At 37.9% G+C, this 23,879-nt stretch overlaps 4 protein-coding genes across 4 annotated transcripts; 2 read left to right on the forward strand and 2 right to left on the reverse strand.

Annotated features, from left to right (window-relative positions):
• The first annotated feature begins 881 nt into the window (after positions 1–881).
• Positions 882–5,366, forward strand: LOC100262698 (SUMO-conjugating enzyme SCE1). The gene is made up of 5 exons (XM_002284913.4): positions 882–1,348; positions 1,465–1,548; positions 4,555–4,707; positions 4,815–4,928; positions 5,040–5,366. The coding sequence occupies exons 1-5, from the start codon at positions 1,280–1,282 to the stop codon at positions 5,100–5,102; spliced, it is 483 nt and encodes a 160-aa protein (XP_002284949.1). The 5' UTR covers positions 882–1,279; the 3' UTR covers positions 5,103–5,366.
• A 1,280-nt stretch (positions 5,367–6,646) lies between these two features.
• On the reverse strand, positions 6,647–8,367 carry LOC100243791 (probable UDP-glucosyl transferase 73B6). The gene has a single exon (XM_002282916.5). It carries the CDS (start codon positions 8,340–8,342, stop codon positions 6,852–6,854), a length of 1,491 nt encoding a protein of 496 aa, XP_002282952.2. The 5' UTR covers positions 8,343–8,367; the 3' UTR covers positions 6,647–6,851.
• A 4,254-nt stretch (positions 8,368–12,621) lies between these two features.
• Positions 12,622–14,898, reverse strand: LOC100267848 (uncharacterized). The gene is made up of 2 exons (XM_010666257.3): positions 13,675–14,898; positions 12,622–13,377 (listed from the first exon to the last, which is right to left on the reverse strand). Exons 1-2 carry the CDS (start codon positions 14,552–14,554, stop codon positions 12,887–12,889), a joined length of 1,371 nt encoding a protein of 456 aa, XP_010664559.1. The 5' UTR covers positions 14,555–14,898; the 3' UTR covers positions 12,622–12,886.
• A 2,440-nt stretch (positions 14,899–17,338) lies between these two features.
• LOC100248940 (uncharacterized) lies at positions 17,339–19,288 on the forward strand. Its single transcript, XM_002282911.4, has one exon. It carries the CDS (start codon positions 17,351–17,353, stop codon positions 18,701–18,703), a length of 1,353 nt encoding a protein of 450 aa, XP_002282947.4. The 5' UTR covers positions 17,339–17,350; the 3' UTR covers positions 18,704–19,288.
• The last annotated feature ends 4,591 nt before the right edge of the window (positions 19,289–23,879 follow it).

Here is a 23,879-nt window from a genome sequence, read left to right on the forward strand (position 1 = left end):
TAAAAATGGTTATACAAATTGTGAGACTATGGTTCCACTTAAGTGTTACATGAAAATCATGTCTAACATCTCCCAACAAGAATAGATGAACTTTCATCTACCCTCGTATATTTTTCTCTGCCCCGTTTTAATCTTCGCATTCATATCAAGAACTTGGTCTAGTTGATAAATGAAGTAGTTCGCCAACCTTGTTTGCAGTCTTTCATATATCCAGGTGCTTATGTTGCATTGGTAGGATTACCACAAATAGATTTTCATTTGTTTCTTAAAATTAGCTATTGTAGTGTGTAGTCATAGTTGCCCAAAATCTGGACTACAATGGTTGCACCCTGCCGCACCACAGCACATTAGAGTTTATTCATTATTTTTTTTTTTTATTAAGCTGTGATTAGCACTTCCCTGTTTAGTCGATGCTACTGTAGATTTACAAGGTTGCTCAAAGAAGATTCCTCTTGCTGCGTGGCAAAGGTCTTAATTATATAGCCTCTCCTTTTGTTGGTGCACGGCCAACAACTACTCGACTAGGTAGTTCTCTCCACTCAGCTGCTAGATGGACTCACCAAAAAAGGGTGATCGGATGGGTGATCAAGGGATACTTAAGGTCCACACCTCTATCACTGTTTCGGGTTTTTGGCAAACTTTATTGACTTTTGGACGTATGGGAATAGGAGTGGTTGTGCTGTTTTTAAGGGATAAGTCAGCCAATCAGGTTAACCTACAGGTCCAAGAGATCGTCTCTCTTCATAATGCGCATTTTGAGGTGAGGTGCATCATATAACATTAAATATTAAAAAAAATAATTGAATAATTATTGAATTTGAAGCTATGGATTTAGAATTTTAGGAGATAAAAGGCTTGGAAATTAAAAGAAAAGCAAAAGGTTTGGTTGTAAATTTTTTTTGAGTGGGATTACCAATTGCCGAGGGAGATTGAAATTTTCTTAACCAAGAGAAAATGTTGATATGGTTTTTGGCGTTGCCTAAATGGAAGGCAATCAGTTGTTGGTAATCGCATATATGGGGTAGAGTAACTTGCTTTTTGTTAACCACGGATTACTTTCGATAATAATTTGGAGTGAGTGACAAGCCGAATCTAATTTATGAGTGGGCGTGTGTGTAAATATGCCATAAAGCAGGGGTAAAAGAATGTGAAAACAGCATTGGAATTGAGGAACCTGTGGGCGCCTTGAATATAGGAAAAAGAAGCGGCGAGATGGTGCGCAGCTCATCTTGGTAAATCATCAGGGGCAGCGAGTCGAGATAGAGAAAGCAAGGCAAGGATGTCAGGAGGCATCGCGCGTGGTCGTCTCGCCGAGGAGCGAAAAGCCTGGCGTAAGAATCATCCCCATGTCCGTATCACTCCCTCTCCAATTTTACCATTTTTTTTTTCCTACTCTTCTTTACGTCTTCCATTTGCGTTCTCTAATCCGATCGTTTCTATGTTTTTTTTTTACTTATTTTTTAGGGTTTCGTGGCTAAGCCAGAGACTGGTCCGGACGGTTCTGTCAATTTGATGGTGTGGCATTGCACCATCCCTGGTAAGGCTGGGGTAAGTTCTCTTCTTATCTCTTTATTTTCTCGACAAAATTTAGGAGAAGAGAAGGAAAACTTGATGTAAGGTTTTGATTTTCTGTTTGGTTTATCAAACGGCGTATTAGGGCTTAAATGGAACTGTGTTATATTATTCTATGCGATTCTTATTTCTTTAACCTCAGAATTTTTTGGACCTCGAGTTGAATTTTACTAGTTTTTTTATTTTTTGCTAATCACCATTGTCACGTTTCTTGATTGCGTTTCATCACCTTCTATGTTTTAGACTTGTTTGTTTCTAACCTTAGTTTTGTAATCAGTTCAATTTGAATTAATCCCTAATGGTCACTGCTGGATGGAATCATTTGCATGTAATGAGCGATCTATTATTCTCTTGCTTGTTGTCTTCTTACTATCAAAGAAATTTCTCCATGTTGCTTGGATGGTTAATGTTTTGATTACTTAGCGCACCTTTAGATACGTTACCTGTTTTCTATTTTTAAAACTAGAGCAACCATTCAGTAAATTCTACCAGTATAAAGACACCTCATTAAAGAATTTTCTAGACCAAAGAAAATCAGTATAAAGAAATGAATTTCTAAGTGTATAGTCTGAATACTCTATACTTTCAAACGATCTACAATTCCTCTCTTTTCATACTGTCCAAAATAAACACAATGGAGCAGCCTTTGACACTTTTCTATACCTTCTTCCCCACAAAGCCCCTTTGCTAATTCAATATGGTCTCCTTAACTGAGGAGGGCCATGCCCACTTTACTCCAAACAATGGGCATAGCAGATGCCACAAAGTCCTTGTTTATTGTAACGTAAGAGAATGTGGTCATTAGTCAGTGATTCTTTGCACTTCATTCTTTTGAATAATTATATTCCTTTCTTATTAAAACAATAATTTGATGGCACAGTTTTAGTATATTGGCATGATGGCATCATTTTGATGGGATTTCACAAAGTTCCAAATTTTGTGATATTGTGGTTGGATCCTGCTCTCTCCCTGTTGTGGTGAAAATGGTTGATAGCATCCAATACCATGAGGGATTTATTCAGGTTGATGCCATAAACCCAAAGCTATGTTTGACAGTGTAAAACATCTCCAACCGCGGTTGTGTGAACTCCCATGTAAATTACTGACAAATCCCCCAAATACTCTCACAAGTCACAGCCTACTTTGATAAACTGTAAATTGGTAAAGTACATTGATTTCAACATCTAGATACAGGAGTAAGTACCGAAGGAAGCTCAAATGAATGAAGGTAGTGGGGGAAATGTAGAAGCATACACAACAAGTAAACTAGGGTTGCAAGTTTTGGAGAACAAGGGCTGAAAGAAGAAAATTTCCATTTGGAAGTCTTGTTTCCTCATCATTTTCTGAATAAATGAAACAATGGCCAACCACAACCACTAAATAGTTAGTTGCTGTAAATAAATTAATACTAGATGAGTTGGAATCTGTGATTGGCAATGCTTGTCACTGCCAAACCAAGAGTTTTCTTTGTACAAACTAACTTGACATCTAATGAGCCTAACTGACTCATATCATCCATCTGAATTAGCATCAATTTTGGTGAGATGACTTGAACATACTGCTCATGAACCTGGTGTTCCTGCCTTTTCCAGTCTACTAAAGAGATCCATGTGCATGAGCAATTTTTGGTTTTTGATAGATAAAGAGAAATATATATTAAAAAGGGCTGCCAGCATAGCAGCCCAAGGTATACAAAAAGTATACTGCTACCACCAACCACCACCACAATAAGAACAATTTTTGGGTTTTGTCAAGCCACTTGATAACAATGAACCAATTTCAGCAATCTGTCATTTGTCATATGACCATTCCCATTTCTCATACATCAATATTCTGACTTCTTAGAATGGTCAGTGTAACCAAGCCTTTGGAGGATTTGAAAACCACATGCAGGAATGATCTTCAGGAAAATCACAAAATTAGGTTGTTATCAATCTTTTTCTATGTTTTTGCCGATCCATTCTAAAACTTGAACTATAATATGTCCCACACAACCTCCCCCTTTTTAGACTTACCATGATGGTACCATTTTATGGAAATTGCTTTCATAAATAAGAAGTGCATTTCCTTCTAATGCTCATTGTCCATTTTATTGATCCCTTATAGTTGTTTAGTGTCTGTCTGAATGAGAGGGCCACAGATCAAAGTGAGGATATAAAGGTAGCTGAATAGAGTTCAATGAATTTGGTCCTACTAATTTGAAAATTTCTGTGGTTTGGATTAAATATACTCTGTTAGCATAAAATGAAAATAAAGGATAATAGCAATAATAGAACAACCCAGCATAATAGAGTTCCTACTTATTCTGGAAGATCGGGACTTCTACTAGTCTGATTCTATTTGCTGCATGCATCTTTCCGACAATTAGGATTCCCATCATTAATTCAAGGATTGCCTAAAAGTTTGTGATATTGATCTAACATTAAAACAAGTGCTGATTTTATTTCTTTGGAATTAGTGAATGAGCATTATCTTTCTTGCCACACTAGTTTCAAAACATTGTTTTGGGAAAATTTTAGGGAGAAAGAATTTTCAAACCAAGATCGGTTAAACCATAAAGTATTGTTAATCTATGATCACATTTTCCTTGGGGTGAGTTGCTTTTATGATGTTGTGGTAGGAGCCCTTATGAGTATCTTAATTTTAGTTTGCTATTACTACCAAAATATTCATCTCATTTTGTTCTTTTTTCTTCTCATTATATTACTCATTCTTTCCAGCAGTGACGATCCTTAAGTGGCCCAAAAGATATCGTGAAGTTTTGTGACAACACCTCCTATCAGATAAAGCCTTTTCTTTATTGGTGCAAATGATTGTTGTCCATATTAGATTTTTTAAACTCTAGTTATTCAGGTTCATGCATTTTGTCATTAAGTATCAGAAACTATGTTAGACAAAAGACACAACTGCTGATATTTTGCATTGGTCTAATTCATCTTAAAATGTCTTGCTTGAGGGATATTGACCTTTTTATTGTTGCAGACTGATTGGGAAGGGGGCTACTTCCCACTTACTTTGCACTTCAGTGAGGACTACCCTAGCAAACCCCCAAAGTGCAAGTTCCCTCAAGGTTTCTTCCACCCTAATGTCTACCCATCTGGAACTGTATGTCTCTCGATCCTCAATGAAGACAGTGTAAGTACTAACTACTGCTCTCACATGTCTTAATGAGACCGGCTGCTTGGCTATACAGCTCATTCTGCCAAACTTAGCCACTCAAACACGTTTGGCACTTTGTTTAGGGTTGGAGACCTGCCATTACAGTGAAACAAATTCTAGTGGGCATTCAAGACTTGCTGGACCAGCCCAATGCTGCAGATCCAGCACAAACTGATGGGTATCAGCTCTTCATCCAGGTATCTTGCAACCCTCAGTATTGCATTTTTTTTTTTTTTTTCTGTCAGCTTTGTGGCGTTGCTGTGATAGCAATGCTTCTGTTCTAAGGTATGTGATTATGAAATTTGCAGGAACCCGCAGAGTATAAAAGAAGGGTGCGGCAACAGGCCAAGCAATATCCACCTCTTGTCTAACTGATGCTCGCCCTTGCTAAATACAATTAGCTCATTAGTCAGCAGTCCCCTGTATTTATATGTAATACTTCTGTTGAGATTGCGTGCAATGGTCCTAGTGGACACTCAGAAATGACAAAAGCTTTCTGGGTGCCTTTTTAAGTGGTGGAGATCTATAATTACACTTGTTTTGTGTGACTAATATGGCTGATGTGGTTACTTCAGGATTTCTGAGTTTCACTAGAAGTCTAAGACAAGCACGTATAAGATGATAGACATTATCTATTTTGCACAGGTCAACTTTGGTGGTTCTGACTGGATGGCTGACAGGGGATACAGGTATGGGCAATTAGTGAACCGAGTTTGGAGTGGCTCTTTTTCCTTGGCCTCTTCTTTTGTGTTTAGTTTTTTAGCTTTCATTTCACTGGATTTCGCTTATCGCATAGAAGAATTGAATTCGTTTTAGTGTGTTACACATCGCGCTGGGTAGATTGATGAGATACATCATCTCTTAAGCTTAAACAGTTGCATCAAGAGGGTTCTGAGGCTTTAACAACTTTGGAAAATTTTAATTAGGTGAAAAGCTTTCAATTTCACGAAAGAACGAATGTGGGAAACATGATTTTGGTTTGGGAGGCTTGACCCAGTTTGCAAACTGTTCTTGAAAAATAATTTTTTAACTCAAAAAACACGTTTAACAAAGTTTTAATACAAAGTTGTTTTTGGAGAATTTGATTTAAATATAGGGTTTTGAGAAGAAACTTGAGGTGTTATTAATTGTTTTTTGTAAAGTATTTTCAGCGATAATTGAAAGTATGGAAAATGCTTTAAACTACTTTTCATTATATATAAATATTCAGTATTTTCATAAATAAAGAGAAAATTATTTTTGTATTTGAGTCTTCAATTATAATATTATTCTTAAAAACAATTGAAAAGCGATCTTAAAAATTATTTTTTGAAAATGTTGATCGGATGTAAATTTTTAACAATAGGTTTTTTGTTTTCAAAAATTACGAACTGTTTTTATAACGCTATACCGGCTTTTCCTGCGCCTGCCTTGTTCACTCCGTATGAAGATACAAGGGCATTGTTCACTGTGTTCAGCAGGATGATGTGAAATAGTGTGGGCCGTAAACCCAAGCATGCATGATGACATAAATGAACATGAGTTTTTTAAAGATGGATCTTATTTTGAGCAGTTGCAAACAAAGAGTATTTTTTTTAATCATTCTAGCTTTCAAAGTGTTTATAATTTTCAGAGTACTAATAGTATAATTCTGCCTTCCTTGCTTATCACCTGCCATTCTGCTGGATTCAGTTCTACTATGTGTCATCTTATCCTCAGAGAAATTGTTGACATAACCACTGATATCAGATTTATTATAATATGTAGGACATGGTCACCGTAATTGCTGTGTTTTTAACAACCCTTGTAAACTCAAGACGTGATATAATTGAAAGCGATGGGAAATTATTGATAATCATACGAGAAAGTTGTCCAGGGCTCAAGGCCCTTGTTTTGTGAGCATGGGGGAAGAGAAATTCTTAAGTTTTAGGCACTTCGCTTTATGTTTGATAGAAGCAGGTTGAAGATTGAAGAAACAATTCAAAAGGCTCTACGGTCACTCAAATGTTTTAAAATTAGACCAAGATTATTAACTAGAACAAAATGTGGGTAGCTTCAAAAGAGGAAAAGGAAAAAAGAATAGCTATTCCAAGGTCCTAAAATTTTGAGCCATTGGACTCTGACTATGTAATGTAGTTCTGTTACAAGTTTCTGCATAGGGGGGGCTGTCTGAACGATCTAATCTCCTTTATAAGAGCCTTCAACTGGTTGTAGGACGACCCTCCCTTTTCAATAGCCTTCTTTGCCAGCTCACCAAGTAGACTAGCTTTCCTCCTCATCTCGTCTGCTGCAATGCCTTGGTCCATCACCATGGTCACTGCTCGCCTGATCTTTTCTCTGCTCATTAATGGCATCTCCTCTGTTGCCCACACCTTCCAGACCTCGTTACCGACCCCAACTCCTAATTTCAACACTTGCGTCACCAGTTTCTCGTTGTAAAATTGCTCGGCAAAGATTGGCCACGTGATCATTGGTAGGCCTGAGCTCACACCTTCAAGGATGGAGTTCCAGCCACAGTGAGTCAAGAACCCTCCAATGGCTGGATGCTCAAGAATCAACACCTGTGGAGCCCATCCTCTTATTATATGTCCTATGCCACTTTGGTAGGCTCTCTCTTGGAACCCTTCGGGTAGCCACCATTCATGGCTCCCATCCTCCTCGCCCGATGAATTGAGGACTTTCCCGACCACCCAGATGAATGCGTGACCTGAATCTTCAAGTGCACTGGCAATCTCTGTCAGCTGAGTCTTGCTTAATCGGGTTAGGCTTCCCAAGCAGACGTAGAGAACCGAGTTGGGTTTCTTAGAATCAAGCCAACTCAACCAGCTATCTTCATCAAGAGAAGCTTTGTTTCCTCGTTCAGCCTTATCAGCTGCGTCTTTGTTGAACAGTGAGACTGGCCCTATGTGCCACGCCTTGATTCCAATGTTGTTTCTGTAGTAGTCAGCATAAGCTGGCTCCAACTCGTAGAAGCTGTTCATCAATGTCCCAAAGCTCTTCCTCTCAGCCTCTTTGAGTCTATCGAACAACTCAGAAAACTCGTTTCTACCTTTGACAAGGTCCGGTAACTGTGACCTCGTGAGCTTGATTTCATCTGGCAGCCCTGGGACAAGGAAAATTTCAGTCTCCGATGATACATCCTTGTGAGGTTGGTAACGTTCAACGCAGTGGGAGACGCAGAGGTTGAAGTATCCGCTGCCGCTAAACGAGAGGCGGGGAATCCCGAGCTCAGCGGCCACATCCACGGTCCAGTGGAACAGAACGTCGGAAGCAATGCAATCGGGACGGTGGTTGCGTAAGAGTGTTTCCATCCGCGGTTTCATCATTCGGATGGCTTGGAAGAGTTTCATGGACATTTCTGGGGTAGGGGTTGAGATTAAATTCTCGCAGCCCTCAGGAAGCCCAGCTTCTACGGAAGGGAATTGGAGAATCTCTAACCCAATTTGGCGACCGGCTTCAATATCTCTATGAATGGCGTTCTGAAAGCGAAAAGCATTCATGGTAGTGGTGATTATAGTAATCCTAACACCATGAGCCGCAAATAGCCTAGCCATGTCTACCAGTGGCATCATGTGGCCTGGTGCCATGTAGGGAAGGAACATTACATGAAGCTCGTCATCCTTTGAACCCATGGTGGCTTCAGAGGCTGAGAGGGAAGAAGGTGTAGATTGACATAACCATATGCGAAATAGAAGACAAATTCGAGGAATGAAGTACCGCATTTCTCTAATCAGAGAGTTTTTCGCCTAAATTTTTTTACTTAAAAAATGAATTTTTTTTTAAATAATATTTGAAGAGTATGTTTAATAGTAATTTTAAAAAACCTTTTTTTTTAATATTTTTAATACTTTAAATGATAAAATTTTTTAAATATTAAAAATATTTTCTAAAATCATTTTCAAATGGACTCTAAATTTGTTTTAGTGTCTCACTAACCATTTTACATTGCTTATAAATTCTAAATTAAAATTTCATTGTCATCCTAAAGAAATATCATTATTTACCAAATATTTATTAATTGATAAAATTTTCCTTTAATTAAATAACCTCACGGTTATCTGAATTTTTGTTGATTGATATATTTAATTTAATATGACAAGATGGGCAACTAATCTCATAACTAAGACAATTTAATGTTAGATTTTAGAATAATTTAATCAAAATATTTTCAATTTAATTTCAAAGAATTAAATGATATACAATTGATTGCATCGGAATAATGAGTGGACGCATAAAAAAAGTAACGAGGTACATGCGTTGGATTTGGGTGAAATTTCGCAGATTCTAGAAAGAGGTTATGTCTGAGTTTTGGAACTTAAGTGAGGGTATTCTTGTCATTTTACTATTACCATTTACCCAAACCTTCGCAAAAGAAAGTCAAAAGTACTAATCTGGTTTGAGTTTACAATATTTTATTTTCCTTACTAAGACGCGCAATCCATGTGCTTATATATAATTTCTTGGAATTTTTTTATTAAAATAATATTATTTAAAAAATATATATTTTTATAAACTATTTATAAAAATACAACATTTTTAAAAAACAATTCTATATATAAAAGTTATTTTCTCAAAATAGAATTTTAACCCATAAAATTATATTTTTAGAATACCATTTTAGTATTCATAATTTCCAAATTTTTTATTTTATTTTAAAAAATTAAAGTTTGACTAAATTTTTTCCTAGTTGCTTCCTTATGCTTTTATGTCGCTCTAATCATGATCATAGATAACATGCTAGAGTAACACACATCAAATCTATGCCTCATGACATAGCAAAGGGTAACATATGACATAAAAAAAAATAATCATAAACTTCTATAGGAACTCATTTGATGAAAAAATAGAGATGTATGCACCACCTTTATCTGCTACTAAGCACATGTAGTATGAAATACATATAATGATAAGGCTCTCTAATATGAGTGTATGTCGTATTCCCATTATCATATAAATCTTAGCTCAATCATATTAAGTGGTTAACTCAAATCCTTTATATGCTCGTTGACTCACATGTTGTATAAAGATCTTATTTTTGGCTTATACATATTCACACTCAGTCCTCATCATAATAATGAAGGGAGTGTTAGATTTGAAAGAATCATAGACAAAGGAAGAAAAAGAAAAGTTTAAGATTTCTTATTATGATCACTTGAAAATTTTGTACAAAACAAATAGAGTTTAAATCGGTTTACAATCAAAATAAATAAATAATAATAATAATAACCAATTTACCTGTACTCCTAAAAAGAAGAGTATTATTATAAGAAATAAATAACTTTAATATGGACTTCATCTTGGACCTATCTAAGGTGACACATAAAATATAATTACCCAAATAGGCTATCTAAACATATTGGATTCATTGGGTTTTGTCTTTATTTGTTATACATAATGCGAAAGAGGTCACACACTTGAATGTATTGATAACTGCCTATTAGCATACCTAATTGTGATACAAACCATATGGTAAGGTTATGTGTATGTCAATAAAATAAATAATCATGTCTCAATCGTATAAAGATCAAACAAAAAACAAACATAATATTCCACTAATAAATGAATGTTCAACTACCTTTGTCACTAATAAATGAATGTTCAACTACCATTGTCAACTTGACAATACAATATAAAATCATAATCTATGTAGCCTTATACTCTTTAACATGAGTTTGATAAACATCTTTGGGCATTAGCCTAGTCAAGGGATTCACAACCATACAAATTGTAGATATGTGCTTCAAGATCACTTCCTCTTGCACAACCATGTCTTGTTTAAAATAATATTTAATATCAATGTGTTTAGTTTGACGATGATACTTGGGGTCTTATGCATTGGCTAGATTTTTTATGTTATCACAATAGATAATAGTCGGTTTAAAAGCTTATGCAACAATACCAAACTTATGAAGGAACCTTTTCAATCAAACACGCTTCTGAATAATGACTAAATAAGCAATATACCCAACTTCATGATGGGCAATGCAACACAAGATTGCTTTTTATTATTCGAAGATATGGCAACATCATCGAGTAGAAAAGCATAGTTAGATTTTGATTTGTACTCATTTAACTTGTTGGCTCAATTAGTGTTACTATGACTAACCAAATGCAAATAAAATACTTTATAGTAGAGTCTGTGATTTGTTGTGCTTATGAAATGTTGAAGTATTCGTTTCACGGTATATAAACCATAATGTCTCTTTGTCTTTGTGTGCATGTTATTATCATTTATTTTAATATTATATCCTTCTATAAATTAATCAATTGTCTAAATATCTTACTTCACTTAGAAGAGATTGAATTTACTTTGAGTTTAATGGAGTATCTAATATCTTTCAACTAATTAAATAACATGACTCATGAATCCGCTCTTGATTTGTAGAATTTTCTTTTTCTTTTTTCAAGAGTCAATTAGTTTTTTTTTCTTTATTTTGTTTTCTCTTAAAAAATAAATAAATAAATACTTCAAACAAATAAAAATAATTTTTTTCCAAATAAATAATCATTAAAAAAATGGTTGTCATTGTGTGGGACGTAAGAAATATAGGTCATAGAAAGGCAACTTCACTAGGGAAAAATAAATCAAAAAAAAAAAAGAAAAAGAAATTCAAAGTAAACAAAATCAAATTTTCAAACAAATAGTTATTTTTAAATAAATTAAATAAAGTAAATTGTGTAATTTCATCACATGGGCTAGGTCCACACCAATGTCTGGAATTTACCAAGTAAGGTAAAATGAAATATCAACACTTTCCACTAATGACATCTAAGCATGTAATTTAAATAAATTAACAAAGCTTATATGCTCAATCCCTCGCTAATAAGAAGGTCGAGGATCCTTGAATGTGTCCACTATAATGAAAGACTATGAGCGTAAATCAGGTGTCGACCATTCAAAAGTCCCACACAAAAATCAAAATATAGGAAAGGAAGACATTATTTAGAAAATAAGACTGCCTTCTCTATTTACTACTTTAAAAAGCAAAGTGAAGTAGCCTATCTATAGGCCCAATTCGATAGCAACTTACTTATATACTCAACTCAATTGGATAGAATTCCTCATCAAATAACTCTGATCATGGTAGGACTAACCTTCTTAGCATAGGGGCTCCATGGGCCCGGGCTGGGTAATCTAAGCCTCATGAACTCCATCTAAGATTAAGATATCTTGAGATTGTTTCCACGGCCAACAATTCTATCACGAAGACTCCATTATTACCCATAGGATGCTCTATAACTCCATCGATTCTAGTACGTTTTCACGTGTGGAAGTTGTGTGGGAACCCTTTTGTCAAGTTGTACCTCGAATGTCGGATTTTCTAATATTAAACATGAAACCATGGATTAGGAGTTTGATTTATTCGATTTCCCTTAGCTGGATTGTATCTTCCAAGTCAACCATGCCATCCCACAACGTTGGTGTCAAAGGCCTAAAAGCATCTCATCTTCACATTTGACGAGTTCCAAATTACTTAACCTGCAGGCCACTCCACACTCCACGTTAGGGTTTCCATTTTCTCAAGAGAATCAATGAGCTCATCATATATCCATCTACCCAAATTCACGCCAAAATGCCTCTAATTTGAAGCCTTCATTTGTGTCCGCCCATTCATGGTAAACCCAGCATCTCTTCTTTATTCCATCATTCAATCCAATAACCACCTCTGCTTTATTCCTCAGGTCAATTTCACTATTTTCTACTCTCCTTTATCCATTCTCCCCCAATTTTATTCATGTGGGTGCCTCTCAGTACCCTTCAAAAGGAAACAGTACAGTGGAAAAATTGGCACTTTCAGGGGCCTCCAATTACAAGACCTAGTCCTAGATAACATATCCTAGGTGCTATGTAACACATATCCTGAGATCATCTCAAGTTTGTTTATGAAAGGTATTTGAGAAATAAAGACGGAACTGAAAGAACATTGGTATCACTCAACCAGGAGGAGGAACATTAGTCATGATATATACAGAGGGAAAATAAATGAAAAATCTAGTTACAGGGGTGATGAAAAAAATGTATCAGCAGTTCCTGAAGAACCTGTTGGTATATGTAATAGGAGAAGCAAAGGTGAAACCCTAAAAGAGGCTTGTGAATGTATGAAAATTTTGCATTCAGCAAATGCATGTGGGCGGCATATATGCAACAAATCCTAATGATATTTATAGTTTGTTTCTACAATACTGCGTGTGGTGATCGGCCGCTTCTGTCCAAGACTATTTCAAATAAATCAGCTTCAGAATCCTCATCGAAATCTAATGCTTTACTGCCATTGTTGTGGCTGCTTTTGGTTGTGCATCTGTTGAGCCACTGGGAGTCTATTCTCCCCATTGAGAAAAGCTCCCTGCTGTCTTCATACCCCAGAGCAGCAGCGGGGGAATTCACAAGGGGACCGATAAAGCAAGGGTTCGGAGTTCTTTGTGCATTGGCGGGTGCGTAGCTGAACATACTTTGTCCAAAATTAACCAGAACTTCCACGTCTGTGTTTGCTCCGAGGGTTGGATAAAGGGGACTCCCAAATTCCTCTGACTTGCAATGGACTACATGAACTAGTTCTGAATCTATTGTGAAGAACACCTTCTTCTGGCTAGGATCAAATCCGCAACCAATAACCTTGTCTGCCCTTTCCCATTCTTCCTTCTCCGATTCGAATACAAGTTTAATTCCTGAAAGGGAGAGAAGCAACGGGGTCAGTTACAGAATAAATTGCAAGAGATAACCTTTATTGTAAAACTCCAAACCAGTTTCAAAAGCTCAAATACAGAGGAGGAACCCCACCATTGAAGTCAATGAAGCAGTGGACCCTCTGTTATTCACACATTTCTGTGGTTTGATTAGGAGAGCTGTTAGGTGAGGGATTAACTCATTGGTGGGCTATTTCAATTTGGGAGCTTTTAGTTTTGTCTTTCTTCAACATGGTAACCCCTGGAATGGAATATGAAATATGAGATGAGAGAATTTACCGTCAAGATAGACAGAGCCATTGGAGTTAAATCCAATTGATCCCGGGTAGCTGCCAGGAAGTTTCAAAGGAAGAGAGCCTCCGGCGGTGAGCCCCACAGATAGCATTACGACTTCACCTTTGCCGTCGTCCTTAGAGCCGAGTTTCATTTCTTCAAGATGGATTATAGATTCTGAATTGGCTTTAGCATTGGAATTCTCATGGATGAGCTTCGTTCTCTCACCTTCCTTAACCCGGCCAACAGACTCAGGATCACCTTCACCTGAAAACAATATTGTGATTTCGAAGTAGGCTTCTTGCGGGAACGAGGAATTCCCCAAGGGAGGGCCTGGCAGTGGCAAAGCTGTTCTAATTACAGATGCAGCAGCCATGGAAGGACTGCTCATATTCATCTTCTTTAACCCAGAATTCAATCTGATCTTCTGCATGAAATCAGCCGATCCCTGAGACACTTCCCAGCTAATCTCCGCCCCCGTTTCTTTCCCATGTTCCCCCACTGCGCATAATCCCAACAGCGATGATCGCGTCGAGGGAGACGACATGTAGCTCGTGAAACCGAATCGAGACCACCCATTTTCAACCGCATCCGTGACGAGCGATGGATGATGCGCCCAATTAAACAAAGGTCTGGATGAAACCCCACGTCGAAAAACATAGTAATTCGCCTTTCTCTTGCTGTCTAGATCATGGTGATATGGAGGAAGGCTAACATGGTGGAGTTTCGCAATCCCAGCTTGCAAGCTCTGATGTTTAGTCCTGGAAGCATCAACAAAATCCTTATGTCCTTTACTACAACACCATCGCCAAAATAACACGATCAGAAGCACAGTCAGTATTCCGGCCGCCACCACAGCCACCGTGATATGCTTCCATCCCAACATCCCTTCTCCCCAAATGACCCGATGCTTTTCTGTTTTTCCTTTTGGATTTCTCTATGTCAACAAAAAAAAAAAAATTCAATATAAGGAAAGAAGGAATTAAGAAGGAAAGCTAAATAAGGAGAAGAGAGACGGCTGCAGAGAGAGGCATGCGTGGACCAAAGACTGGTTCAAGAAAGGCAGGAGAGCGTGGTTGAAAGAAACAGTAAAGTGGTGAAGAAGGTAGCAATTCCTCAGAACCCATTCATTATTTAACCTCTTCTCCCTCTCCCTTCTTTCTTTATTGTCTCGCTCTCATTGATTTAATCAAAACCGACAACCTTTCCTTGCATTAAAAAAAATACATTCATTTGATTTTCAAAGGAGAGAGAATGAGTGAGATAAATGCCAAATGCAATTGTTACATATGCTCCACTTAAACCCTTCTAGAAAGCCAAAGCCATTTGGGGTTTCACCCTTTTTTTTTTTTTTTCCCTCCCCCTTATTTTCTTGGATTTCGGAAGGAGACATGGAGGCATACGAGATGCCCGCGAGGCGGAACCTGTTAAAAAGCTGACAAAGTGACAAGAAACAGAGAGACACAAGTTTGATTGTTTGAGAGTATTGGTAGTTGAGTTTGTCTACGACAGTTAATCCAAGGTTGTTAAATCCTACTACATGCCCCTCAAATAATCCACTTGGATAGCTCATGAGAAAAAGAAAAACAAAAAAAAAAGGTCTTACAAAATGGATAATTGAGAAACCTCAATCATTAAAAAGACATCCCTGCATTATAAAAATCGTCAAGCAAAAGCGATTGCAGAGGAATTGGAGTTGTTCAAACGTGGGGGCCATTTTATATGATGTGTTTAGGCAACACCTGAGACGAGTTTTCTGTTTCTTAATAACATTTCTAACAGTCCATTTGGAATTAATTAATGGGGGGGTTTAACGTAATGTGATCATTTTAATGATTAAGGCGATGCCTCCATGTTTTTCCCGTTAAACCCACTTTTAAGATTAATGTTATCTTATCATTTATATCAAGTTAAAGTTAAATATAAGAGAGGATAAGTAATGAAATATAATATAATTTTTTTATATCTCTTCTCTATGATATATTAATCATTGAGTTAAAATGTAAATTATGCTTATACCATAAATTATAAATTTATTTTTATATCAATTTTTTATTTTTTTATATTACTTATTTTATTAAATTAAAACTGTTTCCTATAAAATTAAATTTAGGATTAAAAAACATTTTAAAAATAATATTAATGTATGTATATATATATATATATATATATATATATATATATTATTTTTATTTATTGAATAATATAATATAAAAATTTATTTATAAATTTAAATATTTTCCTTCAATGAGAAATTTCATATTTAAAAAAAAAATTGAAATGTGATATAATTTTTATTTTAAATATAAAAAATAATATATATTCTATTTAATTTTTTATTTTATAAATTAAATATAAAAAAATAGTATATATCATTGGATATTCTATATTAAGATGTTATTTCCATTGAATTTAATATTTAAGATATCATACATCATCGAATATCATATTTTAGGGTATATATTTATATTTAATAAGATATGATATTTTAGGATATGTAATATTAGGTGATAAGATATTTTTAATTTAATGAGATATGATATTGTAGGATCTTAGGGTATATATTTTTATTTAATGAGATATGATATTTTAGGATTTGTAATATTAGGTGATGAAATATATGATATTATATTTTATGATCTGTAATATTAGGTGAAAAAATGTTTTTTATTTAACGAGATATGATGAGATATTATATTTTAGGATATATAGTATCAGCTGATTTGGATGTAGAAGTGGATTATCAAGTCCGACACATTAAAAGACGGAAGTTAATGGTGCATGGGTTCAGAATCAGCTATCACCACATCATTGAGTGGATCATGGTGTTTATTTTTTTTTTTTCCCCTAAGGGCTAATGTTTAATGATTATAGAGCAGAACAAAATCTTATAGATGGACGTTTCTTAGCAAGGCACATAAATAAATAAATAAATAAAAGAGGACAAGTGTTGCAATAGAAAATAGAACAATGCGCCTGACAATACCTTGCATATTTGAATTGAATTCTGCAAAATAATTAAAGCATGTTATTTCAATCCCAATATCAAAGAAAGCAAAGATCCAGGCCATTCATAGTCTTCCATTGACCAAAACTTTCAACAATGACACAATTATTCTGATTTGCATCTTTCAATTGGTGGTTGTTGAGGAAAAGAAAATGTCATAATTCCAGAGATAACATGGGCACCCTTATGTATATTGAAAATACATGGGCCATCCTACCAACTTGGAAAATTTGGAAATTAGAATTTTATTGATAATTGGCAATAAAATGAAGAAATTTAATCCCTTGGAATCATTGGAAGCTAGATTAGTGAGGGAGAGACAACCCTCCTCTTTCTCTGTGGGCAGTGGAAAAAAAGGAGAAAGCAAAAGGAGGAAAGCTAGCATGGAGGTTGAACACCAGCAAAACAGTGGACTTTTATTAGGCAAAACCATGAATGTAAGAGTTCTTTCATCTCTCATCTGTCTCTCTTGTCACAGACACACTTCTCACTTGGAATCATTGTAGATTACGATGATGTCACTCCTCACGTCAAAATTGGGTCACAGCTCCATGGTTGTTGGGCTTGAGCCCAATAGATGCCAATAGCTCCCAAAAAGGCCTATAGAGCCAAAATAGGCCCATAGAGCCAAAATAGGCCCAACCCAATAATGTTGGATGATAGTTCCAGGCTGATATGATCTCTTCCTCATCCATGTTGAAGGATGAGGGAGGAGTGATTGTGATGATGAATTCTCTTCCTCCTTTCTGCAATGCCAAACTCACCCTTATTCCTCTCACTTCTCCCTCATCTCTTTTCCTCCGCAAAACCAAATATTCTCTTTCTCTAAATACCGAAACTGGGATTTCCCTAATATCAGTAAAACCCTCACAAAACCTCAACCCCTCCAAATGGCGAATCAATGTCCGAGCCAGTGCTGCAGACGAAATCGACATGGTTCGAAACAAAGATGGCGTCTACACAGCCAAGCGGAAGAAGGTGGTGGTTCTCTGGGATCTTGATAACAAGCCCCCTCGTGGCCCGCCGTATGCGGCGGCGACGGCACTGATAGAATTGGCGCAGCGGTTCGGCGATATTGTCGACATCTCCGCCTACGCCAACCGCCATGCCTTCGTGCACCTACCCCAGTGGGTCCTCGAGGAACGCCACGAACGACGCCGCATGGACTTCCTCGAACGCAAGGGCATAACGACGCCGGCTGAGCCCTATATCTGCGGCGTCTGCGGCCGCAAATGCCGAACCAACTTGGACCTCAAAAAGCACTTCAAGCAGCTCCACGAGCGCGAGCGCCAGAAGAAGCTAAATCGGATGAGGTCGCTCAAGGGTAAGAAACGACAGCGTTATAAGGAGAAGTTCATTTCTGGGAATACTAAGTATGAGGAGGCAGCGAGGTCTTTAATCACTCCAAAGGTTGGGTATGGACTGGCTTCGGAGTTGAGGCGTGCCGGAGTTTTTGTGAAGACGGTGGAGGATAAGCCCCAGGCGGCAGATTGGGCGTTGAAGAGGCAAATGCAGCATTCCATGAGTCGAGGAATTGATTGGTTGGTTTTGGTATCAGATGATTCAGACTTTGCGGATATGTTGAGGAGGGCCAGGGAGTCGAATTTGGGGACAGTGGTTGTTGGGGATTGGCACAGGGCATTGGGGCGCCATGCAGATTTGTGGGTTCCCTGGACTGGGGTTGAAAATAGGGAGGTTACGGAGGAGGATTTGAGGCCTAGGAATAGGAGGAGAAGTGATTTCGAGGATAGGGATGATGGTTTGTTTTCAGTCACCCATTTTAATGGAGATGGCATTGGTGGGGGCATTTTGGATGGTTTAGTGGATGAGCTTGTCGTGAATAGGTCCGAGTGTAATGGTGTCAATATATCAGCTTTTTCTGAAGGGGAAGAAGATTGGATAGGAGAGGAATTAGACAAGAGGGGCCGTGTTCAGTTCCAAGCTGGCCAATCTCTTGATGAGGATGATGATTATATCTTATGGGATAGTGAGGATGAGGAAGCAGAGGAGGAAGATGGGTATTTGTGATATAGCAAATGCACTTGTTAGCCTGGGGAATTGATTTTTGTTTTGTGGGCATTCCCTTCTGTTGTGAAATTGGAATATATGGGTTGGGAAGGATAAGAACTGCTGCAATTAAGGAACAAGAATGTTTATTGACAGCCTAATTCATAGATTCCAACTTCATGCCAAGATGTCATTGATTGCTTTCTGGATATACAGAGAGTTGGTTGGGTGGTTTAACTGGGAATTCACAAAACGTGCATGAAAAGGTGCTCCATCACGGGCAATATCTTTGGATCTTACAATGAAAGGTTGACAGTGTTGATTATCATATCTGCAAATGGTATGTGTCCGCCAGAAAGTACATGAGTTCTATATCTCCATACCTTTGCATTTAACCTTCAATGCTTTCATCATTTACAAACTCTACATTTGACCATGCAAATTAGTGCAGTGTAGTCATCTATCTAGGGCTTGAAGAGGTGTCTTAGTATTTGCCTCAGGTTTATGGTGTAATATGTCACTTGTATGGTTTATATGTACAAATTGTACTGAAATTTTAATCACTGAAGCATTAACATAAGAGGGCTGTAGAGATATTTCATGTTCTGATTCAAATTTTTATAAGGATCGCAATCAATAACCTTGAAGGGAATTCACATTTGACCTTCAGGCAAATTTTCAGTCTAGATTGACTTTTTAAGTTTACTTTGATGAATGAATATGTTACTCCAATTTGTAAAATGCTTTTGTGATTGTTTATTAATTCAATGCTGTTCATTGATGGCTCTGAATTTTATGGTTATTCATTTTCTTCATTACCTAACATTTTGGTGTAGAACAACGCTAAAAACTAGTGTCAAGCATGCATCTGATTATACCATGAGGAATAGTGGACGTTAATGACATCATTTTTTTATAAGACCAAGAAGAATAGAAGGAAAAAAGGAGGCAGGAAAGTAAAGGACTTTAGGTTCATAAGCTTAGTGGAGAGTTTGTATAAGCTTTTAGCTAAAGTTTTGGGTAATAGGTTGAAGAAAGTGATCCCATAATGCTTTTGTAGAAGTGGAACAAGTCTTGGATACAACTCTTATTGCCAATGAATTTTTTTTTTTCTGATAGGCAAAGGCATAGAAGAAGGATACATCAACAAGAACAGGGCGCCCAATGGCCAACCCAAAGCATACAAGAAGTATATGACAGGCGCCTATAGAGCCCAATCAATCAAAAAAGTTGATTAAAGAATTAGGCTCTTCATCTATATGACTTAGTTCAAGACCAAAAATTACAGACAAAAAAATATTTCATCATTTGAATAAAAAACTCCTCATTTTAAAAACAATCTTATTTCTTTCCTTCCAAACCGTCCAAAAGAGACATAAGGGGGTTGCTCTCCAAACCTTTCTTCGCTTTCTTCGCTTCTTGCTCACAAACGAGCCATGCCACCCAAGAAGGATCTCTTTAACTGATGAAGGAAGAACCCACAGCACACCAAAAAGGGTAAACAACATGTTGAAATTTGGCATTCAAAGTTAGGTTTCTTAATTTAGGAAAGTTGTTTTAGGAATAAAAAAGGAGAGATCATTTAGGATGATTCAGTTTCCTAATTTTAGGAGAGAATCAAGCCAGATTGATATCTTCTTATTCAGTCATTTGTGTATATATATGTGTATGGGGTGTACCAAAAAATTAATAAAGGAATTCAGAAATTCTTCATGGTATCAGAGCCAGTTTTCTGAAACCCTAATCCCTTCTGGCCACCTCTTATTCAAGCCATCATTCATTCCGGCCAAATCTCTCTGGCCATCTCTCAATCCGACCATCTCTCTCTGGCCATCTCTCATTCCGGTCATCAGTCCCTGTTCTCAGAGCCAAGGGAGAAAACGTTTTCCGATCGGTCAAATCGTCGTCAGAAAACATTCACCGTCGGCAACTTTTCCGGCGAACTTTTCCGGCGACGGTTTTTTTCTACATCGCAAGGACCGCCTAGAGGAGATCTCCAATTTTTCCCAAAGCACCGGAGCCAGAAAACCATCCACGCGCCGTCCACACGCGTTTTTCCGGCCGGCGACTGCATCTCATGCGCCGGCGCGTGAGGGCGCGTGAGCCACTTTCCAGCGACGCGCTTCCTCCTCTAGGCTCGCCTGACGCCGACCAGCCACCCTTCTTACCTGTTTCTGCCATCCAAGCCCTGCACGTGCCTCTTTTGGGATTCTTTTGCCTCCGCGGGCCCTCCGATCAGTTTTTCCGGCGTCCTCCGGCTATTTTTTCTCAACTCCAATCCCTGCACGTGCCTTGGGAAGTGTTTTTCAACCTTTCCGGTCCATGAAAAAATACGGAATGGCATCATCACAAGTATCCAGCGTCACGTCACCAGAATCAGGGGGCAGATCTGAAATTCCAAACCTTGGTGGCAGTGATTCCTCTCCTATTCTCATCACAGGATACAAATTAAATGGCCATAATTATTTACAGTGGTCACAATCTGTGTTGCTGTTCATTTGCGGTAAAGGAAAGGATGAGTACCTCACTGGAGAAGCAGCTATGCCAGAAACTACAGAACCGGGTTTCAGGAAGTGGAAGATTGAAAACAGCATGATCATGTCATGGCTTATCAATTCCATGAACAATGACATAGGTGAAAATTTTTTGCTGTTTAGGACTGCAAAGGACATCTGGGATGCAGCCAAAGAAACTTACTCAAGTTCTGAAAATACTTCAGAACTTTTTCAGGTTGAATCAGCCTTACATGACTTCCGCCAAGGAGAGCAGTCAGTTACTCAGTATTACAACACACTCACAAGGTATTGGCAGCAACTTGACTTATTCGAGACACACTCATGGAAATGTTCGGACGATGCAGCAACATACAGGAAAATTGTGGAACAAAAGAGACTGTTCAAGTTTTTCCTAGGACTAAACAGGGAATTGGATGATGTTAGAGGCCGAATCATGGGCAGTAAACCCCTTCCAAGTCTCAGGGAGGCTTTTTCAGAGGTTAGGCGTGAAGAAAGTAGAAAGAAAGTGATGATGGGATCCAAAGAGCAACCTGCCCCAACATTGGATGCCTCTGCTCTTGCTGCTCGGTCATTTAATAGTAGTGGTGGAGATCGTCAGAAACGGGATAGGCCTTGGTGTGATTATTGTAAGAAACCAGGCCATTATAAGGAGGCTTGCTGGAAGCTTCATGGCAAACCGGCTGATTGGAAACCAAAGCCACGGTCTGACAGAGATGGCAGAGCACACGTGGCTGCCAACTCTGAGAGCACATCTGTTCCCGAGCCGAGTCCATTCAACAAAGAGCAGATGGAGATGCTACAGAAACTATTAAGCCAAGTTGGCAGTGGCAGTACTACCGGGATAGCCCTCACTGCTAATCGAGGAGGAATGAAGCCGTGGATAGTGGACACAGGTGCTTCTGATCACATGACAAGAGATGCTGCCATTCTTCAAAATTACAAGTCAAGTAATGGTCATTCATCCGTCCATATTGCTGATGGTTCAAAGTCAAAAATTGCCGGGACAGGTTCTATAAAACTTACTAAAGACTTATATCTTGACTCTGTCTTCCATGTTCCAAACTTAGATTGTAATCTTTTGTCCATTAGCAAATTGGCCCGTGATCTCCAATGTGTTACTAAATTCTATCCAAACTCGTGTGTTTTTCAGGACTTGAAATCGGGGAAGATGATTGGCAGTGCTGAACTGTGTTCCGGGCTCTACCTCCTCTCATGTGGCCAATTCTCAAACCAAGTCTCTCAAGCAAGTTGCGTACAGTCTCAGAGTATGTTAGAGTCTTTCAATTCTGTGTCAAATTCTAAGGTCAATAAAGATAGTGAGATTATAATGTTACACTATCGCCTTGGTCATCCTAACTTTGTTTACCTTGCAAAATTGTTTCCCAAATTATTTATCAATAAAAATCCAGCATCTTATCACTGTGAAATTTGTCAGTTTGCAAAGCATACTCGAACAGTATATCCTCAAATCCCATACAAACCTTCGACTGTTTTCTCTCTAGTACATAGTGATGTGTGGGGTCCCTCTCGGATAAAAAATATTTCTGGCACTTGATGGTTTGTGACATTCGTTGATGATCATACACGGGTAACATGGGTTTTCCTTATGAAATAAAAGTCAGAGGTCGGGCACATTTTTCAAACCTTCCATCTTATGGTTCAAAATCAATTCAATTCCAAAATTCAAGTCCTCAAGTCAGATAATGCAAAGGAATACTTTACTAGTAGTCTCAGTACTTATCTTCAAAATCACAGCATTATCCACATAAGTTCTTGCGTTGACACCCCACAACAAAATGGGGTGGCTGAACGCAAGAATAGACATCTCTTGGAAGTTGCCCGGTGCCTTATGTTTTCCTCTAATGTTCCAAACTATTTCTGGGGGGAAGCTATTGTCACAGCTACCTATTTGATTAACCGTATGCCATCCAGGGTGCTTACCTTTCAATCGCTACGTCAACTTTTCTTAAAACAATTTCCTCACACCCGTGCAGCCTCTTCTGATTTACCAGTCAAAGTATTTGGTTGCACAGCATTCGTTCATGTGTATCCTCAAAATCGTAGCAAATTTGCTCCTCAAGCCAATAAGTGCATTTTCCTAGGGTATTCTCCAACCCAAAAAGGGTACAAATGCTATTCTCCAACCAACAAACAATTTTACACCACCATGGACGTCTCTTTCTTTGAACATGTCTTCTTCTATCCCAAATCTCATGTTCAGGAGGAGAGCATGAATGAACATCAAGTTTGGGAGTCTCTTCTTGAGGGTGTACCTTCTTTTCACTCAGAGTCACCAAATCCTTCCCAATTTGCGCCCACTGAGTTGTCCACACCCATTCCGTCATCAGTCCAGCCAGCCCAGCACACAAATGTTCCTTCTCCCGTGACCATCCAGTCTCTCATGCCTATTCAACCTATAGCCCCACAACTTGCTAATGAGAACTTACAAGTTTACATCAGGAGGAGGAAAAGACAGGAATTAGAGCACGAATCACAGTCAACATGTGGCCAATATATTGACTCCAATTCAAGTCTTCCTGAAGAGAACATAGGTGAGGATAGGGCTTGAGAGGTGTTAATTCCCAGCATTGATGATTCTACTCTGCCGATTGCATTGAGGAAGGGTGTTAGGAGATGTACAGATCATCCAATTGGGAATTATGTTACGTATGAAGGGCTAT

Source organism: Vitis vinifera, chromosome 18 (genome assembly GCF_030704535.1).
Source record: "Vitis vinifera cultivar Pinot Noir 40024 chromosome 18, ASM3070453v1".
Lineage (NCBI taxonomy): Eukaryota > Viridiplantae > Streptophyta > Magnoliopsida > Vitales > Vitaceae > Vitis > Vitis vinifera.